The 13,204-nt window shown below is 43.1% G+C and overlaps 1 protein-coding gene across 1 annotated transcript in view; it reads left to right on the forward strand.

Annotated features, from left to right (window-relative positions):
• Nucleotides 1-9,846, forward strand: part of APBB1IP (amyloid beta precursor protein binding family B member 1 interacting protein) — a 62,987-nt gene extending 53,141 nt beyond the window's left edge. The window contains exons 11-14 of the mRNA XM_021533110.2: nt 1,222-1,320; nt 2,878-2,995; nt 6,756-6,853; nt 8,819-9,846. Of these exons, the coding sequence (XP_021388785.2) occupies nt 1,222-1,320; nt 2,878-2,995; nt 6,756-6,853; nt 8,819-9,352 (849 nt within the window). The 3' untranslated portion in view covers nt 9,353-9,846. The remainder of the gene's footprint in view (nt 1-1,221; nt 1,321-2,877; nt 2,996-6,755; nt 6,854-8,818) is intronic.
• Nucleotides 9,847-13,204: the final 3,358 nt, after the last annotated feature.

A 13,204-nucleotide genomic window follows, 5' to 3' on the forward strand; every position in this document is an offset into this window, starting at 1 on the left:
ACAAACGTGAGCCAGAGGCTGGCAGTGCTCTGTGCTGGGAGGGACCTTGCTGAGTTCCCCATGCGCAGCATTGCTCTGTTTTGGGAGCTTAATGACACCTATAAACCCAGTGTCCTTGCTAGGTGGAGGTGTGCTTTGAATTTTTAACTGCACAGGCTGAAAAGAGTGAATCCTTGGAGCATATTTAGCTACTCTTTGTGCGCTCACAGTATTTCACTAACTGTGCACTTAATATTTTTTAAGACTATAGATAGAAATGAACACATAAATAAGGGATAATGAAGTGTTTTTCCTTTTGGGTCAATTCTTTCCTTTGCATATCAAGAGATGGCAGTATGTTATTCCATCCAAGTTACTAAAGACTTACATCTTTCTCTGCTTTAGCAGGGAAACCAAATTCCTTCAGAGTCTTAGAGAGAATGTTCAGTCCTAGGCAAGTAGGAAGTCTGGCATTTTGATGGTCTTTAAGTTGCAAAGATATGTCAACACATATCAATACTACCTTGATCAGTAAAGGAAAGAGATCCTAAATTTTGTCCAAAATAATAAAAATAAAAAAAGGTTTTAAAATTGTAGAGGTTTCTGGAACAAACAAATAAACAAGAATACTTCTGATGGTGCTGGATTTTGAATGATCCTCTAACAAGAACATATAACAGTTTTATATATAATTTTTGCAAAAACAGCAAGAGTAAAGAAAAATAAAAATATATAAGAAAGCTAGAATTGAGCCCAAAGAAAAGCAGTCAGTTAGGAGGAAAAATCTGTTTGAGCTGAAATTTTATGCTTAAACAAATTTAACATAGTCTTTGAAAACTAATTATGTTCACTGTTCAGTCTAAGTGCCTCACGTATGACAAACCACAAAATGAGAAACAGACTTCCTTCTAATGTTTGTACATTGAGTGTTAGACCTTGAACCAGAGCAATTATAGATTTCATTGAACTCTAGAGCACTGTTACATTTCTGAAACCCTTGAATTCACATTACAATGATTTCAAGCAAAAGCTGCCAGTCACAACTGTTCATGTACTGTTGTGTTCGTAACTGTACTGTTCATAATCACCTTTTTTTTCAAATCATCTTCATGATGTGTTTTCACAGGGTTATTGTGTTGTTCCTTAAGACTTTCATATAGTGATTTAATTTCCGTGTTTGTCTTATTCTATAAATTAATAAATTATTAATAAATAATTTATTAATAAATTGATATCTTTCAGCACCCCCAGATTCAAAAGGAGTCACAATATATCAAGTACTTGTGCTGTGATGATAAAGCGACCCTGCATCAGTGGGTAACAGGAATAAGAATTGCCAAGGTGAGATTAAAAGCAAATTACTTTAGTATATTTTCTGTAAAAGCAGGTCTTCCTGAGGTTGCTGACTGTCATCACCTCAACTGGAAATGCTGTGACAAGAATGGACATTTATGCTAATTTTACCACAGAAACAAAGATCAGACATGCATGATGAGGATGGATTTGCTGAATGTCCCTGTACCTTAGCCATCAGTATGTTTTTCTTATTAACCCAGGAGTGAGTTCAGTAGCTATGAAACTCATGTACTCATAAAACTTACTGCACAATTATCTGGCTTAATAATAATACGTTGTGTCTAAAATATGGAAGCTCTGGTCAGTCCAGTTGTGACATTTTTCAGACAGTCCTACCCAAATTTTCTGCCTCACTCTATTCAAAAAGATCCTAATTGACAGCCCATTTTTCCTTGTACAAAGCATTAAGGTAGATGGATTTATACATAGCCTTGGTATTGGCTGTATTCTCCCATGTAGACCTACTCCTCCTATCTGCTAGTTTGGGCTTTTTCCAGACAGCCCTGCTGCACGGTGGCACATCACAAGGGTGTGGGGCGTGCCTGGCTCTGGGCTCGGGCCGGAGGCTCCCCGGCTGTCCCGCTCCCCGCTCGGCCACACGCAGCGGCCGCGCCGAGGCTGCGCCAGCCCGGGGCGGGCGCGGGGAGCGCTGCGGGCGGGGAGCGCAGCACGGACAGAGCACGGGGAAACCGAGGCACGGGAGTGAGGCAAGGACACTTGGCTGAGTCTCCAAATCTTTAATGGTGAAAGTGGGGCAGGACAAGTGAACCAATCTGAACCTGAAGGGGCTGCCTTTAAGGGATGGGGGAGCACGGAGAGGACACAACCTTTGAGCAATAGGAGGGCATTAAGGGAGGGGTGCGGGGTGAGGGCTCCCCAATAGAAGCCAAAATGGGAAGGGAGCAAACCTCACAACCCAATTCTGCTTTGAGGAAGTGATGAGAGACAGGGAACTCTCCAGAACCAAAGGGGTGTGCTGTCTCTGACAGACAGAGGTAAGACATGGGAACAAGGGAGGTATACAGGTGGATTGACATGTGGCTTGACATACATTTTGGCAGGGAAAACTATGGTAAACAACTCAGGACTGAACCATTGGGGAAGCCAAATGGGGTACAGAGACTGAACCATTACAAACTTGTAACAAGGAATATTAAAACATACTGCAGAAGAACCAACTGTAAAATAACAGACTACCACAGCGGGGTGAGCATAAAATTTTGTTGTGTCTTACACTGACATCACTGTTTGCTCTAGAGCCTGGGATTCGGTGTCTCAAGTCTCCAGTTTGAAAATGTAATACTTGGTAAAAGATACTTAGAACAGTTGATTTTAAAGCCAGATTTCAAGAAGTTTACAGAAACTGAAACAAACATGAAATGTAAGAATTACCTGGCCCTACACAGAAAAAACACACTACTTCTAGAAAGGCACCTTTTAACAAAACTAGGTAGGAAGAAACAAGGTCAGAAAAGTTGTCCAAGAGCAAAATGAATGCTTGGCCTATGTCAAGCTCACATTATTGTTTTACTTCTTTTGCAGTATGGCAAGACGCTCTATGACAATTACAAATGTGCAGTGAAGAAAGCTGGCTTGTCCTCTCGATGGGCAAATCAAAAAGTGGTGGAGCCAGCTGCCCCTGCAGGATCCTCATCAGCAGGTACTGACACTGCCATGACAGTTGAAGTCACATTTATTGTCTCCTTCTATTATCATCAGTGTTGCATAGAGCAGTTGTTCAAAAAACTATCCCACAGATTCAACAAGATGTCTTTCTATAGACAGGCCAGTGTAGCAGCAAAGCTCTCACTTTACAGTTAGAACTTGGAGAATACAAAGACAGCTCACTGAAGGTCAGTTTAAATCTACATCACTTAATAAGGCATTTTTCTGTTGGCATCTGAATCCTTTATCTTCCATCTGCATATTGCATACTGATGGTCCATATCTCAAAACTTTCTGTTTGCCCATCTCTACACTGGCTGTATTGGAGGGGTTTTTTTTGCAATTAGTAAAAGGGGTGAGTGGGATATTCTGAGACTGATCATTATAGAAAGATTAGAAAATACTAGAAATTATTATAGAAAGGGTGAGTCACTTTCTGTCCTAGCCTTTCACTCTTTCGCATGGTAACAATGTGGGTGTTAGGACACGAGTAAGAAAGGATTACATTATTTTCTTACTTTTCCAGTACCTCCATCATACTGCTATTACTTATCTGATCATGGGACCAGTACAACAGTGCATGATAGTAGCTGTAACTTGCATGACTATTTTTAGTTTACATGCTTAAGAAATGCTTTATTAGGAAGGGCATGCTGGCCAAGTACTCACTATCATAAGGCAGGCAAAGTCGAAATTACTGTTGGAAGTTAATACTCTGACTTCTCATGTCAACAACGCAAATACCTTTCTAGGGCTTCACTTCATCTTTTTTGAATACATGGGAGATAGAAGGTGGTTTTCCTACTATTCCTTGGAGTCACATCATGTTTAGTGTGGGGAGACCCTGTAACAGACTTTTGAGATCAAGGAAGTTTCTTATGGGGAAAGGCGTTTTTAAGGGCTTGTTATCCTGCTCTGATTTTGTTAGCAATAAATTCACTTTATATCTCTTAAGTTGTGCTTGTTTTGCCCTTGATGGTATTTGGTGAGTGATCTTTCCCAGTATTTATCTGAGCCCACGAATTGTTTGTTACATTTCTCTCCTCTGTCTAACTGCAGAGAGGAGTGAGCAAGCAGCTTCTTTTGTGGGTGCCTAGCATCTGAGCATTGTCAACCCTTGACAGGAAGAAGTTTACCTGAGTGAGGGTGGGTTTGACAGTCGTGGAACATTTGTGTTCAGGTGCTGACAGCAGCAGAGAGATGGCTGGCCAGGGGGGCTCCATGCTGGTGCTGCCATCTGTCCTGGATATGGGCAGGACTGAGGCCCTATAAAGGCTGTATATACATCTCTGTGATTTCAGCTCCTGACTAGAATCCAGGTACACTGCATGTGTTCAATTGAATATACTGCTAATTTTATCTAATAGATTGCATTAAATAGTTAAGTAGGCTGGAAAGGTTTTAGTCATGTATACTGAGTCTATGGAATTACCTCTGAAGGAATATTAGTGTTGTAATTGAGGCAAGTCACTGTGATTCTGGATATCTTACACTTGTCATAGCTGTCCTATATAAAGCCTGGGGCCTGACTATGCTAATAGAACTGCCTAACTGTGATTTGTTGGTTTGTGTTTTGGAAAAGGAACAAAGGACGCTCACCTCTGTTTTCAGATGGCTCCATGCCTTTTGTATGGGCTGACTTCAGTATAGGCTAAAATCTGCTATAGAGAACTATAGTCCTGTGTGAGCTGGGCAGGGCCTGTACTCTGTTAACTTCAGTGGCAGCCACGGAAGGCAGGTGAAACTTTGGTTCTCACTTACCATGTTGCCATTATTCCCTGGACACAGTGCTGTAACCAGCATTGGTGTGCTCACATATACCCCACCTGTGTAGTCTGTGGCTCTGAAGCATCCCAGGTGCACCTCAGTCAAAATATGTTGTTTCCCTCTCTGCCTTACTGTGTGCTTTTGAACACACACAAAAAAAATCAATGTATGTAGTGGTCCTGCACAATATCATAATGTTTGAAAGCTGGAAGATGTCACTTTATGCAGATGTTCCTTATCACTACAAAGATAAATATTTTGCATTTGGGTATGTATATTTTGCATTATTTCGACTACCTTTTTTTTACTTAAAACAAATACTAATTCACTATAAAATTTTGAAGAAGTTAACTTGTAAAGAATACAATAACATTTATATTAAAAATAAATTTTGAGAATAGAATGCATGGGCTCCATTCTATATTTCTGGGGGTTCACTAGCTGGCTGACAGGAGATGATGTAGCAAGTGTTGCTTTCAAGTCCTGCATAGTATTTGAAATCTATTAACAGAAGAACAGATTAGCGTGTCCCACCCTTCTGAAACATCATTTTTGCCAAGTAGAACACCATACTTGCACTAGATAGAGTGGATCTTTCTCTGCTCTCCTTCATTTAGTTAAATCTCAGTATGACTGAGGGCAGCAACATCTTTGAGCAGTGTGAAAACCAAACTCCTGCTCTGCTACGAAAAGCAGACAAAAGACTTGCTTCACTTTAGGGAACATAACCTCTCTTGGTCACAGAACCCAGGGATTTACATCTCCTTTCAATGAGGAAGGAGAGCCACAAGATTGGTTTTATCTCTTTGTTGACTTCCATGTGAGTCCTTCAACAAACAGAAGATTGTAGTTTGAATGATCCAAATGGTACTTTGGATTAAATATACTGAACAACATGCAGGCACAGGTATAAAACCTAAGGATGTTAGACCACCTTCTGTCATCCCTTGAAGCTTAAATAGCCTTAGTAAATTAGGCACACTGCAGAGTTTGTCTTACTTCTTTGCCAGTCATGGGATTTGCAGGTATGGCAGTAAAAATACTTTATTCTATCTCTTATCATATTCCTGGAACCTCTTTGCTGATCAGTAAAGTACATGTCAAGATGAAAGCCATTGTTGTGCTTAGACTACACTGTAGACAGCTAAGGGTTCACAAACATCTGAGAGCTGAATCTCAGAACTGTAAATTATAATAGAGCTAAGGCAGTCATTAAGGTTTGCAAATGTAAGTCTCTAGGAACCAAACACTGTCTACTACCTTGACACTTACAGCTTTCAAATGCTATGCTAAACTGAAGAGTATTTAATCCTCATCAGACTACATAGGGGCAGGGGATTTTTTATAATTAAACTTGTAAATTTGTTCTTTGGTCTCACATTCACTTACTCCATTTGACAGTACTGGGTTATTTATGCATATCCCTTGCACAAGCAGAAATGGTGGGCAGATGTTTTGCAGAGCTTTAACTCAGCCAGCTTTCAGATCTGCACTAATCTGAGAATACAGTGAAATTCACAGTTCTTTGTGATTCCAAATGGGACAAATATTTCAGAGCTGGGGACATGTTTTAGCTTGTTTACTAAAGAAAGTGGATCAGCCCCTCTGTAGGATTTCAGACTTTCCACTCCAATGACTGATTGATATGAAACTATGGTGCTTTTAGTTTTTAGCCTAAATTAAACAAAAAAAAAAAAGCATAAAAAGTAATAATGCATCACACTGCAAACTTCAAAATGCTGTTGGGAAACACAGGTATTTTAATGTAAGGTACTTTGTTTATTTTCTTAAGCAATGAACTGAATATGAGAAGTCACAAAATGAGCTTGAAGTAGAAAACAGATTTTACTGAGTATAAAAACCCTTTAACAAGTGTTCCTTGAGGAAGTTGTAAAGAAATTTTTATTTCTTAGTTGGGTATTCCCTGATCTGGTTAATATCACAAAAACATAACAATCTCTTCCCTCTGGTTCCTCTCTTTGTCACAGGCACTGTTCAGTCAAATGGACAGATTCCCCAAAGTGTTCAACATTCCAGTACAGAACTTCCAGACTCTCAGAAGAAAGTTGATACATCTGAGGCACAAGTGAGCAGTTATTACAGCTGAATGTCATCTATGAACAAGTTTTCCAAGTTTTTCTTTCACCTACTGTCTTCCCTCTCAAAGTGCCAATGAGGATTTGGCTCCTGAGAAAGGCAGCTGCCCCTCCTCATGCTTTGCACACTGCAAACGGTGTGTGTGCTGTGCAGAACCAGGAGCCTCCGATGGGAGGTGAAGGCACAGCTTCAGTTCTTCAGAACTAGCAGCCATGAGTTCATGTAGCAGGAATAGGAATGTTCCTGCTGGGATAGTCTCAAAGTGTGCTGCAAGAACCTTGGTACCATGTTCTGTCTCTGCCAAAAAAAAAGGTCTTGCCTTAGAAACACAAGACATAGTGTTTTCAGTAGGGAACACTGCACAGCTGAAGATGAGTGTGTAAAAAAGGAGAAACTGTGAAGAACTAAGGGAAAACCTTACATGTTTTCCTTAGATTCTAAATGCATTTTTTGTTAAGCTCCAAATTTCATATATTTGCACCAAATCTTGCTGTAAAAGTATCAAAGCATACAGTAAAAGAACCTCAAGAACATTGTACAGAAAAGAAGGCACGCATTTGTTTGCAGTTCACTATTCAATCTCTTCATCATGTATGAAGTGCACAGGACAAATGAAATTAAATTACTAGGATTTTCCTGTCACCAGCATTATGTGTTCTACACTTCTTGTTTCTGTCTTTGAGTTCCTCCTGTTTCTCTGTTCTGAACCTTACTTCCTCTGGACCAGATCACATTCTGAGAACTCAGCCACTGGTTCCCTCCTCCTGTGTCTCATTTACTTCTATGTTTGTAGGCAAGGAGTGAGGAAGAGGAGGCGTACATGTTATAATTAGCTCATGGTAGAATTAATGCTGCTGCAGGGATGCAGAGCACTTTTCTCTAGAAGCAGCAAACAGGAGGAACTAGAGATCTCCATGCAGCCACTGGGCTTCCATCTCATTGCAATTATGGACATGGTGGGATAGCTCCCATGACTGGAATGTTATCATGAAGGGCCATGGGCTGTTTAGGAGAGACAGACCAGGAAGGTGCAGTGGTGGAGTTGTCCTCGATGTGAAGCAACACTTGGAGAGTGCCGAGCTCTGCCCTGGTGAGGATAAAAGGATGAACTAGTAAGAGTGACATCACTGTGGGTGTTTGCTACAGGCCACCTGATCAGAAGGAGGGAGTGGATGAGGCTTCTACAGGCAGCTGGAAACAGCCCCACAGTCACAGGCCCTGGGTCTTGGGGGGCTTTAACTACCCTGACATCTGCTGGAGAAGCAAAACAGCAAAGCACAAGCAGTGCAGGAGGTTTCTGGAAAGCACTGATGACAACTTCTGTCACAGGTAGTGAAGGATCCCACAAGGAATGCTGGGCTGCCCGACCTTATACTAACAAACAGGGAAGGCCTTGTTGGACATGTGATGGTTGGGGCAGCATGGCTGCAGTGACCACAAGACTGTAGAGTTCAGTATTGAAGGAAAAGGTAGCAGGACAGAGAGCAAGATTTCAAACAAGGACTCCAGGAGAGCTAATTTTAGTATCTTTAGGGAACTTCCTGGAGGAATCCCATGGGAGAAGACCCTGGAGGGAAGAGGGGTCCAAGAGAGGTGGTCAGTATTCAAGGATCATTTCTTCCAGGCTCAAGGACAATGAATCCCAAAGATACTTCCTTGATGTTAGTCTTACTAACTGCAATTACTTAAAATTTTAAAAGCACTCATCTTCTGTGGACAACATTCAAAGCACTACAAAACCTGTCAACAGAGAGGTTTCCACTGTGAAACCTCTATGGGTAGCTCCAGAAAGAAAACAAAATCCTCTTTTCATGTTTCAGGTGAAATGTACTCTACCTGATTTCCCTGTCTACTACACTCATGTATTTTTACATCTTCTTATGTTCTTAGGCAGTGGCTTTAGTTTACACTTTTACTGACTGTATCTGTCCTTTTATTTTTTTGCTTATTAAAGGCTGAAAGAAATAATGCCAGTGCACCTGGCCTGGCACAACCATTGCTGAGGCCACAGAAAGTCCAGAGTAAGAGGACCTCACTGCTGCCTCCTCCTCCACCTGAAAGGCGTTCATCTGTTATTTCTGCTTCACCAGTTCTACCTTCCAAAGTGAAACGAGACAGTGGCATTTTCCTAACAGATCCAGAGAGCTTTCCAGCACCACCACCTTCAATGAAGATTGATTTTCCTCCACCACCACCACCTGATTTCTGTGAACCACCTCCTGATTTTATACCTCCACCACCACCAATCTCCAGCAGCAGTAATGGAGATGTGCCATTACCCCCTCCACCTCCACCTGTCTCCAGTCAGCCGCCACCCCTTCCAGTGAAGAAACCTGTGCCACTTCCTCCAAAAAGGCTGGAAAACACAGGACAAGGTGGAGAGCCACAGTCAGCGGGGCTACCTCTGATTGCAGGGGGAGGCAAGCAAGCAGATTTCATGTCTGACCTAATGAAAGCTCTTGAGAAGAAAAGAGGTAACACCTCCTGAACTCTGGGAGTGGGTAGACTTTAAGACATAGCTGGCTTTGTGAGGCATCACAGAAGGTCATGCTTCAGGCTTCTCCAGGAGGAATTCTCCTTCAGAGTTCCTTTTGGTGGGTTTCAAGAAGGTGGGGCACCCTTTGTCCCCCAATTTGTCCCTGCAATCTGCTCCTTTGCCTCTGCACCCCACCATCCCCTGCTCTTAACTCCCATTCCAGCACAAAGGTAAGAATTAGCTGTAGAGTCTTGCTTGCCTCCACAAGAAGAGCCTGGGTTGGTGGAGCAGCACTCTGGAGCAAGCCATTTCAGAAAGTGAAATGATCTACTCTGGCTGCTTTTAATGAATTGGAGTTAAAGGAAAAATACAATGTCCTCATACAAATTTTGAGAAGTGGGAAGGAACATACTTTTTTACAGAATTGCCCTTAAAAATTCTTTATCAGAAAACTTAACTATGGGGGGGTTTCTTCCAATACAAAGATGATTTTTATTTTTTTTTTAAATAGTGTGCCTTAAAAATTAAAATCTCAGCTAGATTATTGTGAGATGCAAGTTAGGGCCAGGACCATTTTCAGACAGTGTCACCCCAAATATTATAAACTCCTGTTTCTATATGCAACTCAGTTGTACCTGTCACCATTCACAGCTGAAGCTTTGAAATCTCATTTATTTGGTTACCTTAGATAAAGAAAAAAATTTTATTTTGAAATCATATATGCTTCCATGCTAAGCAGGAATTTTTTTTCTCTTGGTTAACATTTGTCTTCAAACTGTACCTAGAAATGATATGTCTCGTTAAAGATTTTGTAATTATCTTGTATCTGATAGGGATGTCTCCTCCTACATTTTTTTTCATTTATTCTTCCCATTTAATTCTCCACTATTCATTTAGGAAGCATTCGTTGTTAGTTCTTAAATCAAAATATAACAAAAATAAAAATAGCTTCTATTTTATATCTGCACGAAGTGTCACAGTTAATGAACAGCCATTTTACTGGCAACTGAAACTTCAGCTATTTTTAAGAATTTTTCCCTATACCTTCTAGACTTGGTTTTTATTTATTCTGGTCTGCGGGATTTGTAATTTTCTCTTCTTCCCCCCCCATTCCCCCTCCCGCCATGGTCCCTTGTCCTGATCCTTTGTTCCCTTATCACTCCCCCTCGCCACGCGGTCCGGTCCCTGCATCCCCCCCCGCCTTTCCCATCGCCGCTCCTGCCTCCCCGGGGTCTCCGGGGTTTCCCTGCCCCTGCCTCCCATCCTATCCCCCTTGGCCACGGCTCAGGTTCCCCCCTGCCCCCAGCACGGGGTATAACCGACCCTCGGTCGGTGCCCGGGGTCTCCCACAATAAACACGTGTCTGCACCCGAGCCCCGTGTCACCATTTCGTCTGTTCCCGCGCTAGAACTGAGCCTCGCAGAGCCGAAGGGGAAAAGCGGCCGCCTCTCCCCCTCTCCTGCCGTGCTCCTGCAGGCGTCTGCCCAGAGCCAGTCTTGCACAGGAACAAATGGTAGCAGAAGATGGCTATTTCCATCGATTTGCGAAAGCGGGGAGAGAGAAAGGAACTCTGCCCCCACAAGAGCTCTGCAGACGCTAAGAGCAGTGACGTGCTGGGCGGAAAACAAACCCAAAGCTCCGGAACCTCTTCCATCCTCGCTGCGTGCTCTCTAACCCGCCTGGGAGTGGCCACGCTGCGGGGACAGCCGGACTGCAGGGGCCGGGAGCCAGGTAGACTTAACCGAGGACAAAGAGGAGAGTTTGGCAGTGGCTCAATGGACTGAGCTCAAGCAGTGGCCTGTCTGGGGACAGCACTTGAATGGAGACCAGAGGCTGACAGTGGCCGAATCCAGAGTTTCAGGGACGAGCTCCGGTTAACAGGAACACCCAGGTCTCTGGGAGAGCCAAACTGTGAAAGAATACGTCCTCAGTTTAGCGCGATTTTCCACCACCAAGGAGAGAGATAGAGATTTCACTGCCCGAGCCCGGAGGGTAAGTTGGGTCAGAGCAGGGTGTGGGACCCTCGCGGGCGGTTGGGCTACCTTTTTTTCTTTTTTGAGTTTTAATCACCATCCGTGCCCAGACGGGGGCTGTAGGCTTGCATGTCCCTGGCAGCTGGGAGGCTTTTTCTTTTCCGAGGAGGACGCAACCTCGCTCGGTCTTTTTGGGGTAACTCATACTGGAAAGCTCTTTCTCGGAAAGCTGCCTTTTCTACCCTCTCCTCCCTATTCTGGGCTATGGGAGCAAGGGGGGTTGAAAGGACACCAGTGGGACAGAATTGTAAATGGCGACACATCAGCTATGGGAGAATTGTTAACATCCTGAGAGAGGCCCTTCACATCCACACATTTTGTTGGCTTCCAGCTGCGTCAGGCTCCTCTCCTGTATATTTCCCCCTCGGCTTCTGCTAAGACCCCCTTCCCTTTTCCCCACGGACTTCCCCAAACCTTCTCCCTTGGGGATGGCAGCAGCCAAGCCACCCCAAGCGCCCTGCCGGACACTGTTATCCTCCCTTAGGGGCGGCATTGGCCGTGCCTCCTTGGGCGAGATGCAGTGCACCCAGCCCCCCCTCCCAAGATGGCGCTGGCCACACTACAGGGATCCCCTTTTCCCACCTTGATCCTTCTCTTTCACCCCAAGTTTTCCTGCCAGCCTCACCCCTCCCCCAATGGCCCTGCACCATCCTGCAGTGAGCCAGACCCTATTGGGGGGGAGGAGAGGTTGGATTAATCCCTCAGTCCTTCTTCTGGCCCCCCCCCCCCTCTGATGGGAGGGATTGCTGGAGGGGCCCCTCCGTTGGAGGACCTCCCTTTGTAAGAGAGCTTTCCTCTTTGCTGTGGGGGGGTTCCCCTTCGAAGGGAGTGGAGCTGGAAACCCAGACCAGAGCTCCACTGTTTTCTTTCCCCTGAAAGAGTGGTGCCCAGGTTCACCCCTCTATCCCATCTCCTAAATGTACCTTGCCCAAAGTTCCCTTATTATTTCAATACAAGTTTTCCCCATTGCTTGTGATAATTTGGAAATAACTTCTTGGATTGAGTTATATATCTTACAGAAGGAAAGATCATCCTCTCTAATTACTGCCCACAATGCTATGCCAACTTCTTGCTTTCAGCTGAACTGAGCAAAAAGCTCTCACCAAGAGAACTATGCCCACCACTAACAAAAGTGTCACCTGGAAGTCTTGAATTGACATGCTGGGACATTCAAAAGGTATCTAAGCACCTTCAAACTGCCAAACTGAAAAATGCCTCAAGACCAGTGCAAGCTTCAGTTCAATGTGGAGGGGGAAAAATACCAACAACCTAAGAGGGTTAAAAATAGGAGCTAAAAAAAAATTTAAATGAGGGAAGGATTACTGTTTCCCAATCCCTTTCCATATATAACTGAAGGAAGCATTATGCAGAATCATTGAAGAGCTAGGTGTCATTTTCTGACTAGGTATTAAGAGTGCACATATTTGTCATACTTAGGTGTCAAAAGCTGTCTGCAAGTCAACTATTTTTAAATCAAATTAATTTTATGAAATATACATCCAGCATCAAAATAAAGCAGAACATGTCCTTGGAAAAATGTTGCACAGTAAGGTCACAAAACACTGAAACTTTTAGAATGGCTTTTCTAGCATTCACTCTTCTCACCAGAATGCTCAGCCTCCCATCCTATTTCCTCCCTTCTCTTTTGTTACAACACAAAAAAAATCAATTTTAATACATTTTACATCTGCAGTCGATCATAATTCATGCACTTAATCTTACACAAAAGAATTTGAACTTTCTTCAAAACAAAAAAAATCAAAGCCTACAGAAAACTCCACAAATCAAGTAAAATGCTGTGATGATTAGACCTCTATCAACTATTTTGTGT

The sequence above is a fragment of the Lonchura striata genome, chromosome 1 (assembly GCF_046129695.1).
Source record: "Lonchura striata isolate bLonStr1 chromosome 1, bLonStr1.mat, whole genome shotgun sequence".
NCBI lineage: Eukaryota > Metazoa > Chordata > Aves > Passeriformes > Estrildidae > Lonchura > Lonchura striata.